Source organism: Nannobrachium achirus (genome assembly GCF_963921795.1).
Source record: "Nannobrachium achirus genome assembly, chromosome: 9".
Lineage (NCBI taxonomy): Eukaryota > Metazoa > Chordata > Actinopteri > Myctophiformes > Myctophidae > Nannobrachium > Nannobrachium achirus.
The window spans coordinates 62,148,242-62,170,741 of NC_137818.1; the positions used below are offsets into that span (position 1 = coordinate 62,148,242).

A 22,500-nucleotide genomic window follows, 5' to 3' on the forward strand; every position below is an offset into this window, starting at 1 on the left:
TGACCCTTGAACTCTGACCCTGTTACCTGTGCCTGTTAAGTGTTTAGTGTTTAGTTTTTGCTGAGTCGTGAGAGGAGAGCTGTGAAGGCAATGAGCCACAGCGTGTACCAACAGCCTGGGTTCATTGCCGAGCTCTGTGTGCGTGCGTGTGTGTGCGTGTGTGTGTGTGTGTGTATGTGTGTGTGTGTGCGTGTGTGTCTGTATGTGTGTGTGCGTGTGTACTAACAGTCTGGGTTCACTGGCAGAGGCTGTTCAATCCATTTCACTGTGGGTTGACTTTAATGAGCCCAGCCAACCTCCTGCGGACTTACTGCCACTCTAGGTGCGCACGCACAAAACACACACACGCACGCGCACAGCGCACGCACACACACACACACACACACACACACGCACGCGCATGTGCACGTGCACGTGCACGTGCACGCCACTCAGCACCACTGTCCCCTAGAGGGCAAGCTTAATGACGCTGTGCTGGTGCTCCCTGGCTCACCCCTGACCCCTTGACCTCCTGTCCGCTCTCTCTCTGCACACTTAGACGTCAAAGGGGGCTTGAGCCCCTACCCTTTTATCCGTCTGTAAAAAAGTGGCCTCTCCCCAGACCATGAATGCAGTTTTTACTATGGTGAAAGAAATGCAAATGCCCCCTCTTTCCATGACATACCTGAAGGCAGCATTCAAGACAATTGCCTTGTCCAAAATCTCCTGAACTTGAACTCAGCATCTTGAAAGAATTGTCCTCTATGCGTAGAAACCAAGCATCGAAAATAGCCAACCTCCGCTTGGAGGTCTGCTATTTTCGATATTTTCACCAAAAGGCCCTTTTAGAAGTTTCAGAACCTGCCTCTCTAGTCTCGCGTGGCCAGACTGTTGCCTCCACGATTTGCAAATGCTCCCGGCATACAGTCTGGTGCACGGAAATAGAAACGATGAGTGCGAGATAGAGCGGATGTGACGCAACCGCTCCCTTGAAGCGTTATGTCTCCTTGCAAAACATTTTGGGGTGTTATTTCGTCTTTCTCTGGTGTTGTTACTTGTTGTTACTTTCATGATATTTTCAAATATTTTCTTAAACTATACACCCATTACAAGAATATGACGCCCGAATGACTCTGTCTGTGCGAGTGTGCTTCTGTTATGTTTCCAGTGGGACTACAGTTCCGTGTAGCAGTGACTACTTCCGCTACTTGCCGTTCGGGAGCTGCCGTTCCAGACTCTATATAGCATTCGGAGATTGTGGAATAGTTGTCTGGCTACGCGAGACTACTGCCTCTCTAATATTATCTGCACGTCCCTGGTCTCTCTCTCTCTCACTGTCTCTCTCCACCTCTCTCCACCGCTCCAGATCCCAGAGGGCGCATCGTTCGCCATGAGCATGAAAGACAAGCGAGAGAACACCCTGGGGAGAGGTACGACACACACACACGCACGCACACACGCTCGCACACACGCACGCACGCACGCACACACACACACACACACACACACACACACACACACACACACACACACGCACGCGCGCTGTCACCATGTCACCCACACTTAAATACACTTTAGATAAACACACACACTCCCTCGGTCGCAGGAAACCGCGCGCAGCACACTCCGTCTTGTGAACGTGATACGGTCGTATAAACAACACCGCGTGTAACCGCAGACGCACACACGCACTCTCGCGGCCTCAGCGCGACGTAGACGCATAAACACGCTCACACTTAATCAGTCACAACGCGTCTAGGCCTCCAGTGCGTGAGCGCTACCGCAGCCCCGTTCTTTATGCTCTCTTGGCGTGGACATAATTTCGATGTTGAAGATGTATTCCTTTAACACATGTCAACTTATGGAGAAATATAAGGCACCGATTGACCCGCTGAGCAGCTTGAAAATCACAGAACGGAATGGAATGGAAGACAGAAGAATCCTGAGAGTTCATTTAAGGGTATTATTGGGGGAGGAAACACGTAGCACTCACGTTTGCTAGAAAACTGAAAAGTATATGATTTAGGTGAAGGAAGTTCTGCTCAATTCAAGAATGCAATGCAAGTTTCTTTAATAAGAAATGGCAAGTGTTGGGTCAGATGACCTATATCTCGGGGGCAAAGGGACCGTAGTGCTATTTCCGATGGAATAGCACCGACAGCACGGAGATACACACACACACACACACACACACACACACACACACACACACACACACACACACACACACACACACACACACACACACACACACAAAAACAAAAAGACGCAAAAAAAAGAAAAAGGTCAAACCGATCAGTGCAACACCAACAGCCACAGCCGGTCTGACTCTGGACTCGCTAGTTAGCCTGACTGACCAGCTCTGCTCTCCTCCAACTCCAAGTAACATTAAACCATAACTTATGGTTCTCACTCTCAGCAAATTTATGATTAAGCCTGTACTTTCTCCATGTTTTCACCTCAAAATGCTGGATTATGATTCTTCAAATGGACCGGACCCCTCTCTCTCTCTCTCTCTCTCTCTCTCTCTCTCTCTCTCTCTCTCTCTCTTCTCTCTCCCCTCTCTCTCTCTCTCTCTCTCTCTCTCTCTCTCTCTCCTCTCTCTCTCTCTCTCTCTCTCTCTCTCTCTCTCTTTCTCTCTCCCCTCTCTCTCTCTCTCTCTCTCTCTCTCTCTCTCTCTCTCTCTCTCTCTCTCTCTCTCTCTCTCTCTCTCTCTCTCTCTGCCACAAATGTAAGGGACATGGGATCTCCGTGCCGTCAGAAATATGGAGATTTATCCGAGGGCAAAGCCCTGGCCCATAGCTCTGAGAGTGTACTTAATGGAAAACAAACACCCATAGGTTTCACTTATATGCTCTAAAGCCCAGTCCACACCAATGATAGAACAAGCTGCAAGTGCAACAGAATCTCAAAACTGCACCTGCAACGGGTCAATTCAGACTGCTGCAAATGGTTGCAAGTTGCAACTCGTTGCATTAGTGTGGACTGAGCTCAAGAGTTACTGGTCCATTTGGCAAAATGTGTACACTCTCAACCGTCAACTTCAACTACAGAGGTGTAAAAAAAGTGTCTGAAATATTTTACGGGCCAAACGGAGTTTACGGGTCCTTTTGGCTCTATTTGTACACTCTCAGTTAAATGAGCACTCGGAGGATTTTGCAGTGTCCACCACGGCCCTTAATGGCTTTATCCATTTCTGTCAGGGGTCTTGCCTCGTGTACAGGGGCGTCGCACCAAATTCTGGGCCCTGGGTACAGGGATTCACTGCGGGCCCCCCATGAATGTTCTTCATAGGGGGAGGGGGTTTAACCCATTTAGACTGGGAACCCATTATTTTGTGCTTTAACTATTGAAAAATAGCAGATATACGACTTGTAGATCTGCTATTTTAGAAAAATCTTGAAATATTTGTGCAATCCTTTGAATATTTGAAATCCTTCTACGGTTTTTAGAAAAACCTGTGTTTCTATGTCAGTGGTACTCAGACTTTTTCATGTGAACGACCCCCAAAATGATACGTATTTGTCCACGGACCCCCATCTCAAAATATCTAGTTCCAGGGACCACCCAGAAGCAAAATTTGAGTTGTAAATGTTCGCTTAAAAAACACGTATATTCAAAGATTTGCGCACATTTTCACGACTTTTCAAAAATAGCAGATCTGCAAGCTCGCAGCGCGGCACTCGGTGCCGCGCTGTGAGCTTGCATATCTGCTATTTTTCAATAGCTAAAGTACAAAATAATTCCAGGCCCCTCCACCTTGGGCCCTGGTAACTCAGTCCCACTCCCCACCCATCCCCCTTGTGACGCCCCTGCTGGTGTAATCAGTACCAGACCAGAGCTCAGTTCTGGTCAGTGCTCTGTCCATCAACTCCTCTCCCTCTCATTCATACGGGGCCAAGAACCCAGGCCAACCTGGGTTAAACCTGGCCGCCAGCTCAAAGCAGCCAGCCGGCGGTCCTAATGGGGCCGTGGTGCTTCCCAAGTTAATATAAAACACCTTCCTGTCCGCCTGTGATCAGTGAAGGGGGTCTGGATGGAGCGAGGCCTGCTGGGATGCCAGCAGCGCTGGCACAGCCAAGCCCCCTTAATGAGGGCACCTCAGCTACCTACCCACCTACCTACCTACCGCCAGTTTGGGTTAGGGTGCTCTGTAGGGATGGGATGATATGAAAATGTCATATCACGATTATTGTGACCAAAGAAATCGCGATTTACAGTATTATCATGATAATCAAAATCCATTATCCTGGGGCGGGAACATTTGCCAAAAAATAGCAGATCTACAAGCTCACAACGCGTCACAACGCGTCACAACGTGGCGCGTTGTGAGCTTGTAGATCGGCTATTTTTTGGCAACGACATTTGATAGAGAGTGAAAAAACTGTATCGAGTGCCTTTTACCAATTATTATAGAGGGTTTACGTGGTACCGGATATGCAGCTCGGCAAATAAAAGGTGAATTGATCCCAGTGCATGACGGAGGATGATATCACGATGTATTAAATCTCCACGATACGATTATCGTGAGTGTTTTTTATCACGATAAACGATAATATCGCTTATCGTCCCATACCTATAGTGCTCTGTTTGTGTTTGTGTGTTTAAGTGTAAAGACTGGGTTTTTATGTGAGAGTAGGTGAATATACGTACTATATTGGGGCGCAGAATACCCTGATCAACCAGTCCCTGGTTTGATTCCTGGCCGGCCAGATCATTAAGCTCTGTGTCAGTGGTTCTCCCAACTTTTTAATTTCAAGGACCCCCCAGATTGATATCGTCACTGTCGGGCAGAAACCTTGTATCTCCAAGTTTCAAATTTGTACATTTTTTCTCAAAGTAAAGCACTGCTTCATCGTACAAGGCCATCGCACAAAAGTAGTGAAAACAGCTGATCTACAAGCACACAGTGGGAGGCGTTGTGGGCTTGTAGATCGGCTGTTTTCACTAGTTTAAATCATTTTTAAAATTATAAATACAAAACAAACGGTTTTGGACATACAAGGTTTCCACCCGACAACGACGATATGTATTTTGCTGCCGACCTTTTCAGAATTTTCAGAAATTAGTTATTCAAAGGGTTAGTTATTCAAAGATTTTAAAATAATTTGGAAAAAATTGCAGATCTACAAGCTCATAATTCTGGAGTTTGTAGATCTGCTATTTTTGAATAGCCAAAGAATACAATGTGGTTAGCAATTATTGTGATGCTTTATTGACATTTTTTTTTCTGGGGACCCCCTGGAAACCCTGCCAAGGAACTCACTTTGAGAACTACTTGCTGTATGTCATTCCCATAATATAATTTGTCTCAGGCACGTGCACACATAGACATCAAAAGGGGGCTTGAGCCCCTGCCCTTTTATCCGTCTGTAATAAGTGCCCTCTCCAGACCATGAATGCATATTTTAATATATGGTGAAAGAAATGCAAATGCCCCTCTTTCCATGCCATTTGAAGGAAGAATTTGGCTCATCCAAACTCTCCTGAACTTGAATGCAGCATCTTATGTCGAAAGAATAATTGTCCTCTCCGTGTAGAAATCAAACATCGAAAATAGCCGACCTCCAAGCTCACTCTGCGACGCGTTGTGAGCTTGGAGGTCGGCTATTTTCGATATGTTCACCAAAAGTGCCCTTTTAGAAATGCCAGCCCCTGCCTCTCTAAAATCCTCTGCACGTCCCTGCTCTCCACTGTCAAATAAAGGCTTCGAAACGCCACAAACTCAAGATGATGAGGTGTACGTTTCTGTATTTACGTTTATGTTTAGAAAGCAAGCCGGAGGTTTCTTTTCTTTAAAACGCTTCGCTCCCCCTAACGACGCCCGAGCCGGGCATTATACTCTCTCATTACGTCGGCTCCAGAGCCAATCACGGTCTCATAGTGTTTCTGTCTCTCTCCCTAATCTCTCCCCCTCCTCCTTCACTTTTCTCCTCGCCTTTCACTCGTAATCTTTCTCTTTCATTCCAGAGCAGACGGCCCCTCCCCCTCCCCCACCCGCCCACCCTCCCCCGCCGTCCACCTTAATCACTTTCTCTCTCTCTCTCTCTCTCTTGCATGCACACTATCTCCCTCTCTCCTCTCCCCCCCCTTCGGTCTGCCTATTTTCTTTTCTCTACCGCTATCTGTCACCCGCCCTCCACCTCCCCGTCCCCCTCCCCCTCTGTCCTCCTCCTGTCTCGTCTCAATTCTCTCTTCACCTCCACCACCTCCGCTGATTGCTCATTGTTTTTCACGCCGTATGTTGTTCTCTTTCTCTTTCTCTCTCTTTTAGCCAAAGACCTGGACACGGAGAAGTATGTTCATTTGGTGAGTATACTTTTTAGTTTTGTTTTATACACACTTCCTCGCAGACAATGCGGGAGAGAAACGCTTGTGTTGTTGTTGTGGGCGGGACCGGAAGGCAGGGGCGTTGCAAGTGGGGGGAAAAGTGGGACTGAGTTACTAGGGCCCAAGGTGGAGGGGCCCTAATTATTCTATACTTTAGCTATTGAAAAATAGCAGATGTTTGCTTTTAAGCTGTCATTGTATGTTATGTTGTTGATATGTCTTGTATGGTTGTCCTGCTGTGTGCAATTTCTCTTAAAAAAAAAAAAAAGGGTGTAACATAACATTACGTATAATGTATGGTATATCCAATAAAAAACTATTTTGAGAAAAATAGCAGATGTACAAGCTCGCAGCGCTGCTTTTTGAAAAGTCGTAAAAATGTTTGCAAATCTTTAAATAATATGTATTTTTTAAGCGAGCATTTGTAACTCAAATTTTGATTCTGGGGGGTCCCTTGAACTAAATATTTTCAGATGGGGGTCTGTGGCCAAATAAATATAATTTTGGGCGTCCTTCACGTGAAAAAGTTTGAGCACCACTGACATAGAAACATGGGTTTTTCAAAAAAGGATAAAAGGATATGAAATATTCAATATTCTTCAGACTTGCACACATTTTCACGATTTTTCCAAAATAGCAGATCTACAAGCTCGCTGCGCGGCACCGAGTGCCGCGCTGCGAGCTTGTAGATCTGCTATTTTTCAATAGTTAAAGCACCCGGGGCCAGGAGTTTGGTGCGACACCCCTTGCCGGGAGGGTCTGGTAGTTATTATTGCGGCAGGCAGGTTGTCTCTCTCTCTCCCTCACGGTGTCAGTGGGTTTGGAGCTCGCTCGCCCCGGGACGGCGGAGGGAATGGGGGTGAGCAGAGGTGAATAAGGAAAGCTGCTGAGGGGACATGACAGCGCTAATGCCGCTTAAGCTCTTTTATAAAAGTCAACCCGAGATATGGGCCCTTTGACTTTAGAATAATGAGTTCCACTGGAACACGTTTCTCTTCGTGCCATTTTTTTTCCCCCTTTCTTCTTTTTTAAGGAATAAGAGAATCTTTTTTTCCTTTCTTTTATTCTTGCTTTCTTTGTTTCTTTCAATATTTTTCTGTCGCTCTTGCCCTCTGTCTTCTTCTTGTTTTCCCCCCTTTTCCTGACCATATCTACTGCATAGTACTGTGTTCTGTCAAGTATATGAGATACTCTAATGGTTTCCTATGGAAATAAGCTTAGTCTTCTCTAGGATCTCCTTTTAGTAGACCTTGTACCAGTGAACTGTACCGTCAGGAAACTGTACTCTTTCTTTCCTATGCAAACTTCTAATAAAGTCTTCAATCAATCAATGTCTCTCATTGTTTCGTTCACTTTCTTTCTTTCTGTCTGTCTGTCTGTCTGTCTGTCTTTCTTTCTTTCTTTCTTTCTTTCTTTCTTTCTTTCTTTCTTTCTTTCTTTCTTTCCGTCAAACCACCATTTAGACACGCTTGAGCGTGACAGACACATGATACAATGTACAAAAAAAAAAAAAGATTTTCCCCTTTCCAACTCCCAGCACTTCCCTAAATTCCATATGTTATTCAGAAAAAAAGAAGAAAAAAAAAACCCTGACTTGGTCTCTTGGATCACATGTCTGATGCAAGCGCCACGAGACTCCTGTTCTCCAAATCGACAAAGCAGACGCTGTAGAGGCACAAAGGCGTTCATTTAGCTCCTATTGATCGATGTGTTCTGGCCTACCTCGGTGTCACAGGTGCTGCCTAACGACGATCTGCAGGAACACAAGCGGTCACACCGGCAGAGCCACCGCAAGAAGGTCCTGCCCGAGATCTACCTAACGCGCCTACTGTCCACCAAGGTGAGCGCACACCCAGTCACGCCCCAACGGGTGCCACACAGGCACGTGCACACATAGACATCAAAGGCCCCTAGCTTTATCCATCAGTAAAAAGTGCCGTCTCTCCAGACCATGGATGCAGTTTTTACTATGGTGAAAGAAATGCAAATGCCTTCTTACCATGCCACACCTGAAGGCAGCATTCAAGAAAATTGCCTTGTGCAAACTCTCCTGAACTTGAATGCAGCATCTTATGTTGAAAGAATTGCCCTCTCTGTGTAGAAATCCATGCCGTTATGCCACATCTCCAGTCTTGAATTGATTATGCTTAGTTCAGTGTGGTATCCATCCATCCATCCATCTTCAACCGCTTATCCGGAATCGGGTCGCGGGGGTAACAGTTCCAACTGAGACCTCCAGATTTCCTTATCCCGAGCAACTTCCTCCACTCCCTCAGGGAGTATACCGAGGCGTTCCCAAGCCAGTTTGGAGATATAATCAGGGATGTAGTGGGGGGGGAACGCAGGGGTACAGAGTGCCCACACTTCTCTCAAGTCAAGTCAGTTGATATTATATTTTCAGGTCGTTCTGACCCAGCAATTGGTTGAAATAGGCTCGCCAGCCGTGCTGAAATGAGCAGCAGATGGTAATATAAGATTTGAAAATGGATTAATTAATTGGAAATATCAGTTGTGGAGCTATTTTGCATGGGAAGTTTGGCTGATGATCCGGTCATCAAATTATTGGTTGAGAACCACTGGTCTAAGGCTATTTCTGCAGCCGCGCAGACCCGTTTTAAGCCAGCAAAAACGTTATGTCGTACGGACGCACGTGCGTGCACGTGCATTGACGTGCGTGCACGTGCGTGCGTGGGGAGTGCCCACACTTCCAAATTTAGCACTACAACACTGGATATAATCCCTCCATCTGGTCATTGGTCTGCCACGGGGTCTCCTCCCAGTGGGACATGCATCGAGGACCTTCCTAGGAAGGCGCTCAGGGGGCATCCGTACGAGATGCCCGAACCACCTAAGCTGACTCCTTTCCATGTGTAGGAGCAGCGGTTCTACTCCAAGTCTCTCTCGGGTGACTGAACTTCTCACCCTCTCTCTGTGAGCTTGGAGGTCTGCTATTTTCGCTATTTCCACCAAAAGGCCCTTTTAGAAATTCCAGCACCTGCCTCTCTAACATTCTGTGCATGTTCCTGGTGCCACACACTTTAGGTCCATTTGGATCCAGTGTTTTCTTTTTGACTAAACGTTAGTTACACACTGGGGATGTTGCTGTGTATAGTAGACATTAGCTATTGGAGGTATTTCAGTTAGAGGTATTAATCACTTTACAACTTACTTTGTTTGACCGGGGTCCCCCGGGGATCTATACTTGGAGCCTCTTATATTTCACCCTCTACACTAAATCACTTCACCGAGAATAGCTGACCTACCAAGCTCACAACAATGAGCTTGTAGATCTGCTATTTTCATCTATGTTCATCTATTATTACCGTACATTTGTTTTGTTTTTTCTGTTAAGTGTTTATATGTATGCAGCTGTGACTCTGTCTCCAAGACAAATTTCTCCCCTGGGAGACAAATAAAATTGAACCTTGAACCTTGAACCTACATGCCCAGAATAGGGAGGCTATTCTGGTCTATTCATCTGGTGGTTAAAGGACAACTTTGTTTTTAGGGTTCATATTTTAGAAGAGAAAGAAAAGGTGAGTGTTAAAATGTTTTCATTTACTTCTTTCTATCGTTTTAACGATTTTAATGACTTTGATTTCAGTGCATGGGGGCATGCGTACAAGTGCCTAAATGTGTCTTTTTAGACACAATAAGCCAGGAATTTCTTTATTACTATTTACAGTAACACTACTAGCCCCCATAAGTCATCTGCCCATGACAGATTGTGGTGCATCTTGGGAATTGTGTTATTGTATCTAAAAATACATATTTAGCCACTTGCACTCATGCCCCCAACCACTGAAATCAATGTCATTAAAATCGCTAAAACGATAGAAAGAAGTAAATGAAAACGTTTTAACACTCATCTTTTCTTTTCTCTACCCTAACCCTAAAATATGAACCCTTGTTGTAAAAAAACTAAAGTTGTCCTTTAAGCCCTACTGTATAGCAGATCTATCTAAGGTCACAACATGTCGCGATGTGACACTTTACTATTTATACTATTTGTCACCCATGATGACATACCCAAATAAGGACGTCAGGTCGAGAGTTGTTAAAATGTCCTATGTTTTCACAGCACTTACCTTACTTGTGCTTTTTGTTAACGTGTCAGCTTCCGTTGCTTCAATCCCGTGGATGTTGTTCCTTCACAGGGAACGCTGCAGAAGTTCCTGGATGACCTGTTCCAAGCCATCCTCAGCATCCCTCCAGAGCGCCCGCCGTTCGCGGTCAAGTACTTCTTTGACTTCTTGGAGGAGCAGGCTGCCAAGCGAGGGATCACGGACCCAGACACGCTGCACATCTGGAAGACCAACAGGTGAGAGGCTGACGCTATACTGTAGCAACAAAAAGGTCTGGCAAGTAAGTCTTGCGTAGAGATCTCCACGAGACTAGACTATGCACTTTTTCATATGACCGCTGCGAAACGATATCGTCTCTAAAGCCACTGTCAGCTCTCACAATTTCCAAATGCTTCTGCCTAAACACCTAAACCAGGGGTCTTCAACGTTTTCAGGCCAAGGACCCCTTAGTTGAGAGAGAGATGAAGCAGGGACCCCCACAACCTGTTCATAGATTCCATGTAGTTTCATTGTTTGACAGCACGTTCATCAGTGTATTTTGGATTCATGTCAATTTGTGTTTTCAGATATTTAACCACTTGAACCGTCAATACTTAATACACTTGACCTTTCACTCTGTACTTAGTCTGCTCTTTTTCCCCTCTACACCAAAGCTCTTTGCCAAAAATAGCCGATCTACATGCTCACACCTCTTCGCAGATCTGCTATTTTTGGCTAAAGTTCTCCAAATATGGACACTATGGGGCTGTTAAGTCTGACATCATTTTGTAGGCAGAGGAGAACTTTTGCCCCCCAAAAAAGTGAATCTTTTTACTATTTTTACTATTTACTAATTTTTCTTCTCTGTGTTGTTGAAAGGAAAGTGGTAGAACTATACTTTAGTCGTTATTTTTGTCTCGGATCTGTTGAAATAGCGAGGGACAGATATTGATAATAAATCTGCTTGGAGGTCTGACTACAAAATGATGTCACGACTTAAAAGCCCCTAAGTGGTTAACAAAAAAAGAGGAAAAAAACTTTATATCCCTCAAAGTTTTGGAGGACCCCCTGTAGTAACTCTGAGGACCCCCTAGGGGTCCTGGACCCCCTGTTGAAGACCCATGGCCTAAAGTGAAGCTCTGAAAATGCGAAGGGAGTAAAGTGGCTGCCCCCCACTTCCGTTTCGTCTTTGTCCGGCTGTAAATCAAATTAGTATAAAGCTTGCTGCTTAGCAGAAAGGGACATTCTAAAGTGTATTTTAAAGACGTTCTAAAGTATATTTTGTGAACGGAAAGTGGTTAAAGAGAGTGGATAAAGTAGTTTCACTACCTTACTGCAGTGGTTCTCAACCTGTGGGTCGGGACCCAGGGGGGGTCCCCAAATGATTTTGGGGGGTCCCCAGATGATTAGCTTAATATGTAACATTGTTTTCTCACACTACATTAAACAAACCAACATAAAGTTTTAGTGTATAGAGGGTATATGCACATTTCTAAAATGACAATTTAAGGACTTTTTAATACCTCTAAAATGATACATTTAACTTGTCAAATTATAGAGACAGAAATTGTGAAAATAGCCGATCTACATGCTCCACAACGCCTCGCAACGCGTTACACAAATTGTAATGCCTCAGGGTGGGGGGTCCCCGGTTAAAATATGATTATTTTGGGGGTCGCGGCCTGAAAGGTTGAGGACCACTGCCTCACTGTACGTTGGGCCCCTTCCTTCGCAGCTTACCTCTGCGTTTCTGGGTGAACATCCTGAAGAACCCTCAGTTTGTGTTCGACATCGACAAGACGGACCACATGGACGCCTGTCTGTCCGTCATCGCCCAGGCCTTCATCGACGCCTGCTCCATCTCGGACCTGCAGCTGGGCAAGGTGAGACACGTGCACGCACACACACACACTCACTATTCGATGTTGTTCACCAAAGTCGAATATTCGCTTATTTCAATTTTTATTGTTTTCTCTTAAAAAGATTTAAAAAAAAAAAGAATTAGGCCGTGACTCCCAAAATAAACATAATATTGAACTGGGGACCCCCTCCCTGACAAGCACTTAGAATTGTAGCTATTACATTTAATGTGACTCGGTTCTGCAGATAAATATTGTGAAAATAGCAGATCTACATGCTCACAACGCCTCGCAACGCGAGGTGTTGTGAGCATGTAGATCGGCTATTTTCACAATGTTCGCCTCTTGCTTACTTAATATTTGACAGTTTGGCCAGTCCTGTCGAATATTCGACTATTCGAATACTTTGAGGTCGAATAATTCGAATACTAAAAATCACTATTCGTGAATACCCTAACACACACACACACACACACACACACACACACACACACACACACACACACACACACACACACACACACACACACACACACACACACGAATAAGCGAGTAAGCATGCTGGGGTCCAGACAATGTCCCATGTATCCCTGCAGTTGCACGTGGCCATTGGCAGCCAATAGCCTTCCTCTGGTACCATTAAAACAATGATGGCGACACCTATACCAAGGGCCAAAAAAGCTTCATTTTCGCTGCATTGAAACCAATGGCTTCCCACTGTCCATATTTTTTACAGTCTATGTTGGGGTCTTACTGCACACAGTTGGTCCTACATACTCCGACCTTTGCACACGGATAGCTCAGATTTTTGATGTTCTTTAGCTTCTTCCCCTGTCATTACTGTGCTTGGCACAATGTACAGTTAGTTGTATGAAACTAATTTGTTTTGTAGAAACCTGCCGAACCAACCAATATGCCCATATCTCCATATACATGGATCTCCATATACTGTATGGGTATCAGCGATCTCCATATATGGGTAACTAGTCCGATATATCGTTGTTGTCGCGTGAAAACCTTGTATGTCCAAAACCGTTCGTTTTGCATTTTTCATTTAAAAAAATGATTTAAACTAGTGAAAACAGCCGATCTACAAGCACACAACGCCTCGCACCGCGAGTCGTCGTGTGCTTGTAGATCTGCTGTTTTCACTACTTTTGTGCGACGGCCTTGTATGGTGAAGCAGGGCTTTACTTTGCGAAAAAATGTACACGTTTGAAACTTGGAGATACGAGGTTTCTGTCCCTCAGCGACGATATATTAATAGTGAATTCCGTCCTGCGCGACCTCGCCCTCTGCGTGCACACACACACACACACACACACACACACACACACACACACACACACACACACACACACACACACAACACACTCAACATAAATCCACATTGTAAGTAGGCGAGCACGCACACACGGTCCCCCGCAAAGAGGCCATATATATAACACCGTGTTTATACACGCAGATATATAGTGTACATCCACTGTACGGATGGATAGACAGACTGTCGGACAGACGAGAGTGTCCACGGTTCAAAGTCATAAATCTGGACATGCTCTAACAATAAAGCTCTGGATTTAGTGACACTGCGTGCATGTGGTTTTATAAGAAGTCTCTCCTACGCACCCAGGGGCGTCACAAGGGGTAGGAAAGTGGGACTGAGTTACTAGGGCCCAAGGTGGAGGGGCCCTAGTAACTTTAGCTATTGAAAAATAGCAGATATACAAGCTCACAGCGCGGCACCAATGCCGCGCTGCGAGCTTGTAGATCTGCTATTTTTGAAAAGTCGTGAAAATGTGCGCAAATCTTTGAATATATCTATTTTTTAGTGAACATTTGTAACAAAAATGTTGCTTCTGGGGGATCCCTGGAACTAAATATTTTGAGATGGGGGGGGTCCTTCACATGAAAAAGTTTGAGCATCACTGACATGGAAACATAGGTTTCTTGGAACACATTTTCACGATTTTTCAAAAATAGCAGATCTACAAGCTCGCAGTGCGGCACTCGGTGCCGCGCTGTGAGCTTGTATATCTGCTGTTTTTCAATAGTTAACATTCATGGGGGGGCCCGCAGTGAATCCTTGTACCCAGGGCCCAGAATTTGGTGTGACGCCCCTGTACGCACCCCCCCCCCCCCCCCTCTCTGTCTCCTGAGTCCCATGTGAACCCTCCTCATCCCCCCAGAACCCAGCCTGTCAGCCCTGTCTACCTTCTCCTCATGTTATTTCACCCCCAGTCGGCTGATCCAAGGTCAGCGGCTACAGGGATCTCTTCTTCAAAGTCCCGTCTGTGTGTGTGTGTGTGTGTGTGTGTGTGTGTGTGTGTGTGTGTGTGTGTGTGTGTGTGTGTGTGTGTGTGTGTGTGTGTGTGTCTGACCGTCTGGACAATGTTCATTTGACTGTGTGTGTGTGTTTGTCTGATTGTGTCTGTCTATTTGTGTGCATTTGTGCTCGCGTGTGTGTATGCTTGAGTGTGTGTGCGTGTGTGTGTGTGTGTGTGTGTGTGTGTGTGTGTGTGTGTGTGTGTGTGTGTGTGTGTGTGTGTGTGTGTGTGTGTGTGTGTGTGTGCGTGTGCGCGCGCGCGTGTTTGTGTGTGTGCTGAGGTGGAAAAAGTACTCACATGTTGTACTTAAGTAAAAGTATCAATACTGATTCAATAATAATAATTCAAAATGTACTTGAGTAAAAGTAAGAAAGTATTGGCATCAAAATGTACTTAAAGTACCAAAAGTAGCCAAGGTATGAAATATGGCTAAAGTGGGTTAAAGTGTGTTTTATAATATTATAATTGACACCTGCAAAGTAACTAGCAACTAAAGCTTTCAAATAAATGTAGTGGAGTAAAAGTACAATATTTGAATCCAAAGATGTAGAGGAGTAGAAGTAAAAGTATTGGAAATTGGAAATACTCAAGTAAAGTACAAATACCTCAAAAGTGTAGTACAGTACTTAAACCCATTTAGTCCTAGAATTATTGAATGCTTTAACCAGTGAAAAATAGCAGATATACAAGCTCACAGCTTGTAGATCTGCTATTTTTGAAAAAGTCATGAAAATGTGTGCAAATCTTTGAATATATGTATTTTCAAAGCGAACGTTTGTAACTAAAATTTTGCTTCTGGGGGGTCCCTGGAACTAAATATTTTGAGATGGGGGTCCGTGGCCAAATAAATATCATTTTGGGGGTCCTTCACATGAAAAGGTTCGAGAACCACTCTGACATAGTAGTCTCTCAGTCAAGAACAGACTAACTGAGCTCCAGTTAAGTGAAAAGGACCTTTTCTTTGACGATGGCTGGCCAGATTGCTGACATAGAAACATAGGTTTTTCCAAAGACCGTAGAAGGATTCAAAAGACACTTATAGAATCGGGTCAAAATCCAAATTTTCACGATAAAAAAAAAAATAGCAGATCTACAAGCTCGCAGCGCGGCACTCGGTGCCGCGCTGTGAGCTTGTATATCTGCTATTTTTCAATAGTTAAAGCATACAATAATGATACACAATGATGTGTACCTGTTCTGAATGGGTTAAGTAAAATGTACTTAGTTTCTTTACACCAGTGTGTGTGTGTGTGTGTGTGTGTGTGTGTGTGTGTGTGTGTGTGTGTGTGTACGAGTGTGTGTGTGTGTGTGTGTGTACGTGCGCGCACCGCGCGCGCGTGTGTGTACGCGTACGTGTGTGTGTGTGTATAATTGCATGTCAGTGTCCTCACTCTTCCCAGATCCGTCTCATCCCTCAGACACTGTGACCCCACAGACTCTCTGTGCTTCCTGTCTCTCTCTGACTGGCTTCCTCCCTGGAGGAAGCCCAGGGCTCATCAAATGGTGCTCTCCTTCCACTGACACGCTCTCATCTTCATCATTCACTAGCTGACTGACACACTCTCATGTAGGGCTGTCACAGTTATCGCATAATCGTCTAATCGCAATTATTTGAGGTAATAGCGATTATTTTTGTATAATCGTCATAATCGTTTCCATATTGAGATTTGAGAAGTGTTCATATAGTTTCAAACACTTTTAAAAAAGTAGTGGAAATTAGCCTGATTTCAGACTCAGCTCACGCTTTAGTCTGACACTGTGCCCTATTCTAAACGATTTACGGGGGAGGGACTTTTTTGAGAGCGAGTGATCGCGACGCATGGTGCTCGCGACGCACGGTGGTCGCGACGCACGGCCGCGGCGCTCGCGTGTGTGTGTGTTTCTCTGTCTGTGCCAGTGACTGCTTCCACACAGAACTGCGACCAGAAACGTGTAATCAACATTAACAGCTTGGTGAACTCAGCGCGCGCGTGTGTATGTGTGCCTGTCGTGTGTTAACGTCGTTTGAAATCGTTTCAAACTGCTGCGCTGATTGGATATTCGTTAGACCCACCCCCCGCGCTCATTGGAGCAGCTGAGATTTTTGGCTGCTAAACTGCCGATTCATGTACTCAGCTACAGACCAGAGAAATAGCAGCTATACAAGCTCACATCGGCTATTTCCACTATCAATGTTCTTTTTTTAAGTATAAAGTCATCAAATATGTCAGTGAAACAGTTTTTGTTATTTTCGGACCAGACAACGAGTCTTTCCGGATTTGCCAAGGATCTGGGAGGTAGAGGAACATAGCGTTAGTGAGAACTCCACTAAGGCTATGGACCAGAGCTAAGCTCAACCCATGGTTTTGTAGCCTGGCATGGCCAGACATATATCACTGTTTACTGTAGATATTAGTCTGGAACCTCTGTGTGGAACCTGCATTTCCAAGGTCTGAATGTAAACCCGCCCTATATTTGCATACTGGGCCCTGATTGGTCCCCTCACAACTTCGGAAGGAGTGAAATCCAATCACAACTGAGCGGTGCCAGACCAAATCTGCTGAGGACTTTTTTCGCCCATTTTTTTCCAATGGCAGATTCGTCTGGTTCCTAGACGAATTGGTTTTGATGTTTCATAAATATTTATGAGAATCCAAACAAAACAGAGTCGCATGACATGACACAATGTATTAACATATATTTGAAATGAAACGGCTAAGTTGTGGCATTATCAAACATAATTGTAAAAGACAGTCTACATTCTCCCCTAAAGGGAATGCATGTATTTAATTAAAGTATGACCACAAACGTGGATAAAACATGTCCCCACCGGCCATAAAGATGAATGACCAGAGATGGGGGGGTATCAAAAGCAGATCCATGCAGGGGCGTCACAAGGGGGGGGGGAAAGTAGGACTGAGTTACCAGGGCCCAAGGTGGAGGGGCCTTAATTATTCTATACTTCAGCTATTGAAAAATAGCAGATATACAAGCTCGCAGCGAGCTTGTAGATCTGCTATTTTTGAAAAGTCTGCTTCTGGGGGGTCCCTCCGTGGAACTAAATATTTTGAGATGCCGGTCCGTGGCCAAAAACATATCATTTTGGGGGTCCTTCTTATGAAAAAGTTTGAGCACCACTGACATACCGGTAGAAACATATCGTTTTTCAAAAAACCTTAGAAGGATTTGAAATATTCAAAGACTCGCACAAATGTTCAAGATTTTTCAAAAATAGCAGATAGATCTACAAGCTCGCATTGAAAAATAGAAGATATACAACCTCATAGCGCAGCACGAGTGCCGCGCTATGAGCTTGTATATCTGCTATTTTTCAATAGTTAACGCACAAAATAAACGCTTGATAATGCTTTCCCAGTCTAAAGGGGTTAAACCCCCTCCCCCTATGAAGAACATTCATGGGGGGCCCGCAGTGAATCCTTGTACCCAGGGCCCAGAATTTGGTGCGACACCCCTGGAGCCATGAACCCCCCCCCCCCCCCCCCCCCCCCCCCAACCCTGGTCACATGTACATTAAATACAGCTGGTAGCAGCATTATAGACAGTGAAATTGTTGTACTTCAAGGTTCCTCCACTTCCTCAAGTTTTCCTGGGATAACAATGAGATGAGAATAAAACGAAAGACTACATCTCGGCATGTGTGTCGCGTGACCTCTGCTCTTTGCATTCAGGGGGCGTCAATTGGGTATGGCAGGGGTATGCCGCTGCCATACCCTGGATCCAGGGGGGAAAATAAAAGTTACTTTTAAATATAAATCCATGAATGTCTCTTTGTCTATCTGCGCTAGTTATTATGTTGTTAAATTACAGTAAAATAACTACAAATGCAAAATGTAACAAAATGGTCATAACAAGGTATTATAATTATATTCTCCACACTTGTATTCTCCCCAGCTTGACAAAATGGTATATTCCCAGGTTCCACAGGTCAGCTGCACAGGTGCAATGCATTATTGTTAATTGTGGCACGTTTACTAAAATGACAAGTTTAGCTGCACTTGAACAACCGTTCCAGGCTGCCATATCCAGCCCAAGAAACCTTAGAAACCTGTGTAAAAAGCTGACAAAAATAGTTTTTCAGACATTGTGAAAATAGCAGATCTACATGCTCACAACGCCTCGCAGTTCACAATAGAACCGTGTTATACAAAATGTAATGCCTCTTTTCCACGAGGACTCCCATCTTTGCCATACCCTAGCTTTTGCTGAACTGACGCCACTGTTTGCATTCCTGTGTCACTCTGCTGTCCTGTCATACAGTAAAGACACGCAGTAACGGAAAAAAAACAAAAAAAAAACATCACAAAACTTCCAGATGCGTTTCCTGCACTTTGCTCTGAAGTGATCGCGAACAATGCTTGTGTTTGTGCGCAGCATACTGCGCTTTGGGCAGGTTCTTCAATGTGGTCAGGACTGTAACTCATGGTGAAAGAGGACTGTGTGTAATTGGGGACAGTGGTGAGCCTAAAGGTCAGAGGAGTGTGCTTGTGGCCGGAAGGCTCCTGGTTCCATCACCCTGACTGGCAGGGAAAGAAGTCTTATGTGGTGAACGAGCAACACTCAACCCTCCCCCAGTACCCACTGCCTTTGAGCAATGGTTCTCAACCTGTGGGTCGGGACCCCCACAAATTATTTTGGGGGGTCCCCAGATGATTAACTTAATGTGCAACATTGTTTTCTCCCTCAACAGTAAACAAACCAACATAAAGTTTAAGTGTATAGAGGGTATCTGCACATTTCTAAAGTGACAATTTAAGGACTTTTTAATACCTCTAAAATGACAAATTAAACATTGGCGAAATTGTCAAATATTAGAGGCAGAAATTGTGAAAATAGCAGATCTACATGCTTGCTCACAACGCCTTGCAACGCGAGGCGTTGTGGCGTTGTGAGCATGTAGATCTGCTATTTTCACAATAGAACCGTGTTATACAAAATGTAATGCCTCAACTCTTAGTGCTCATCAGAGTGGGGTTGTCCCAGAGGTGAAGTGGCCCTTTAAGTAAAACATTTGAGTACTAGTCGTATATTTTGAGCTGCCGACGCCTTTCTGCCACGCATGTCTATGGTAAAGATGGCGCCGGAGCCGCTCTTCTTCTCAGCAGCCGAACACCGCGCTCCAGTGCTCTCAGCGTATCTGGGCTCCTCAACCAGAAAATAGTTCTACAGAGATGAACGCCATTGATCAATGTCTTGACTCTCGCAGAGGCAGAGGGTTGGGGAGACACCTCTGCTTAATCAGAGAGAGCGGAGGTGTCTTACTCGCTGCACGTGTAGCGCTCTGGACATGCTATCCAAGGAGCTCCTCTGTTCATAAACCAGTAAGACTCCCTAATCACCGTCACGTCGCATACACAAACTTTAGAAGGCAACGGTAGGCAATCAGGAGGGAATATGGGAAATGGGACAGCTTGACTTTAGAGATACTGTGTACCGCTTTGCGTGATTTTAGGGCAAAATCTGTAGGAGCAGTGTCCAAAAATATGTTTTGCAAAAGTCGGCCAGATGGTGGCGCTAGATGGGACAGATGCATGTTGATGACATGACTGTAGAGATACTGTGTGCCGCTTTGCGTGATTTTAGGGCAAAATCTGTAGGAGCAGTGTCCAAAAATGTGTTTTGCAAGAATCGTTATCATGGTGGCGCTAGAAGAGGGCCATGTGAGAAAAGGAGTGTGTGTGCAAATTTTGGCTTAGATAGGGGCAACGGTGGTGGAGATATGAGTAGGGGAAAAGTGTGACGTGACGGACAGACTGACAGCCACTGGAGGTTTTGATAGTAACTGCGACCTGGCGGTCGCAAAAACATTTCTTTGGACTAAAAGATTGTACTTGTGGGCGCTCGGGTGGTGCAGAGGTTTGACCACTGTAGTCTGCGGTGCCTCTGGCTTGGCCCCAGCGACTATACGAGCACAGTTGGCCATGTTCGCGAGAGGGAGGCCAGGAGACGAGGGTGATCTTTGTGGCTGCTACCAGCCACTGTGGTGCCTGTCAGTGAGGGGCGTTGAGCGCTGAGGAGTGTAGGATCGTTGTCGGGTGGAAACCTTGTATGTCCAAAACCTTCCCTTTTTTGATATTTTAACCAACCCATTATGGACGGGAACACATTTTTGTGCTGTTACCCCTCAGGCCGGGAACACATTTTTGTGTATTACAGTACATGTACAGTATGTAGCAACTTTTTTTTATTTTGAAAAATATTTGAAGTTTTTCTGAAAATGTTCTTTGAAAGCCAAAGGCGTAAACTATCAAATAGTTTGGGAATTTTGTTTCTAGCTGCTACAGAGGCTGAGTAATATTTTTCCAGGAAAACGGGGTAATTTTCAAATCGGCTTTAGGTTTTTAAGGCTTTTTTCAAATAGGCCTAAATGGGTAAAAAAACTATTTCAAATAGTGAAAATAGACGATCTATATAAAGCAAACAGCGCCTCGTATCGCGAGGCGTTGTGTGCTTGTAGATCTGCCATTTTCACTCGTTTTGTGCAACGATCTTGTATGATGAAGCAGGGGCAGGGCTTTACTTTATGAAAAAAAAACATACAAGTTTAAAACTTGGAGATACAAGGTTTTCGGCCCGACAGTGACGTTAGGGTGGAGGCGCTCCGCCCTCCCAGTGGAGCCTCCTCACTGGCAGGATGAGAGCCAGTATAAGGGCAGCGGTGACAAGACTGCAGTGACAAGCCCAGGAATGTGTGGGGAATTCTGGAGCTGGTACTGTACAACCACTAAAAATAACCCAAAGAATAATTGGCAAAAAGAAAAGAAAAAGAGTGGTTTTAAAGAGCAGTTCCCTGGTGTTAATGTGTAATAACTGTATGACATGACACAGAATATTAATGCTCAGTGAACCTACTTGCATAACGTCGTTGTCGGGTGGAAACCTTGTATGTCCAAGATCGTTCGTTTTGTATTTATCATTTTAAAAATGAACTAAACTAGTGAAAACAGCAGATCTACAAGCAAACAACGCCTCGCACCAACGCCTCGCGGTGCGAGGCGTTGTGTGCTTGTATCGGCTGTACTTGTGCTTGTATCGGCTGTTTTCACTACTTTTGTGCAACAGCCTTGTTTGATGAAGCAGGGCTTTACTTGGTGAAAAAACGTACAGACTTGATACTTGGAGATACGAGGTTTCTGCCCGACAGTGACGATAAGTAATTGCATAAGTAAAGTGCATGCGTGCGTGCGTGCGTGCGTGCGTGCGTGCGTGCGTGCGTGCGTGCGTGCGTGCGTGTGTGCGCGTGCGTGCATGCGTGCTTGTATTAGAAAGGGCTTGTCCTCACAACTGAAATGTTGTTTTATGTGTGATTTCTAGATTCGTAGGCTTACATTTAGGAGAAGATTGCGGTTGGTTGTTGGAATTAGGTGTCTATAAGTTAAGTGTAGGGGTTGCACTTATGCCTGATTTATTGTGACCGTAGGTCGCAGTTTACTATCAGAACCGTCGCATCTTTGGGTAACGCTTGACACTGTGGTTCCCCTGACACATCACTGGTGACATCGCAGTGATGCCAGATACTCAGAGCAGGGATCTCCATATATGAGCATAAACAGGTGACATCACGGTAGAGTTCTCAACGGGCCTGAAAATTAATGCCCGGCCCTAACTGAGCCCTAAGTGGGTCGGCCCGAGGCCCTACCCGGCCCGATTAGTTAGCATACATTTTAGACCCTACCCTACCCTAAATGTCGGGTCGGGTTCGGGTATGGTCGGGTTCTCATTACTCAGAGTAATAGTAATAAAGTAATAGTAATAGTAATAAAGTAATAAAATAATTTAAAACATATATTTTCTTTTTTCATTGAGCCCGAGGCCCTACCCGGACCGACTAATTAAGTGTGCCTGCCATGCAATGGCAAAACACTTATTGTACTCCCCCATACTTAAGTAAGTAAGTAAGTAAGTAACGTTCTTGCAAATTTGGAGCCGTAATAACTGCCGCACGAT

General features: G+C 44.9%; 1 protein-coding gene across 1 annotated transcript in view; it reads left to right on the plus strand.

The window, feature by feature from the left end:
• plxnd1 (plexin D1) overlaps window positions 1-22,500 on the plus strand; it is a 228,366-nt gene that overhangs the window by 189,416 nt on the left and 16,450 nt on the right. Inside the window, exons 28-32 of the mRNA XM_080732967.1 lie at window positions 1,346-1,409; window positions 6,254-6,288; window positions 8,045-8,149; window positions 10,467-10,630; window positions 12,109-12,256. Of these exons, the coding sequence (XP_080589093.1) occupies window positions 1,346-1,409; window positions 6,254-6,288; window positions 8,045-8,149; window positions 10,467-10,630; window positions 12,109-12,256 (516 nt within the window). The remainder of the gene's footprint in view (window positions 1-1,345; window positions 1,410-6,253; window positions 6,289-8,044; window positions 8,150-10,466; window positions 10,631-12,108; window positions 12,257-22,500) is intronic.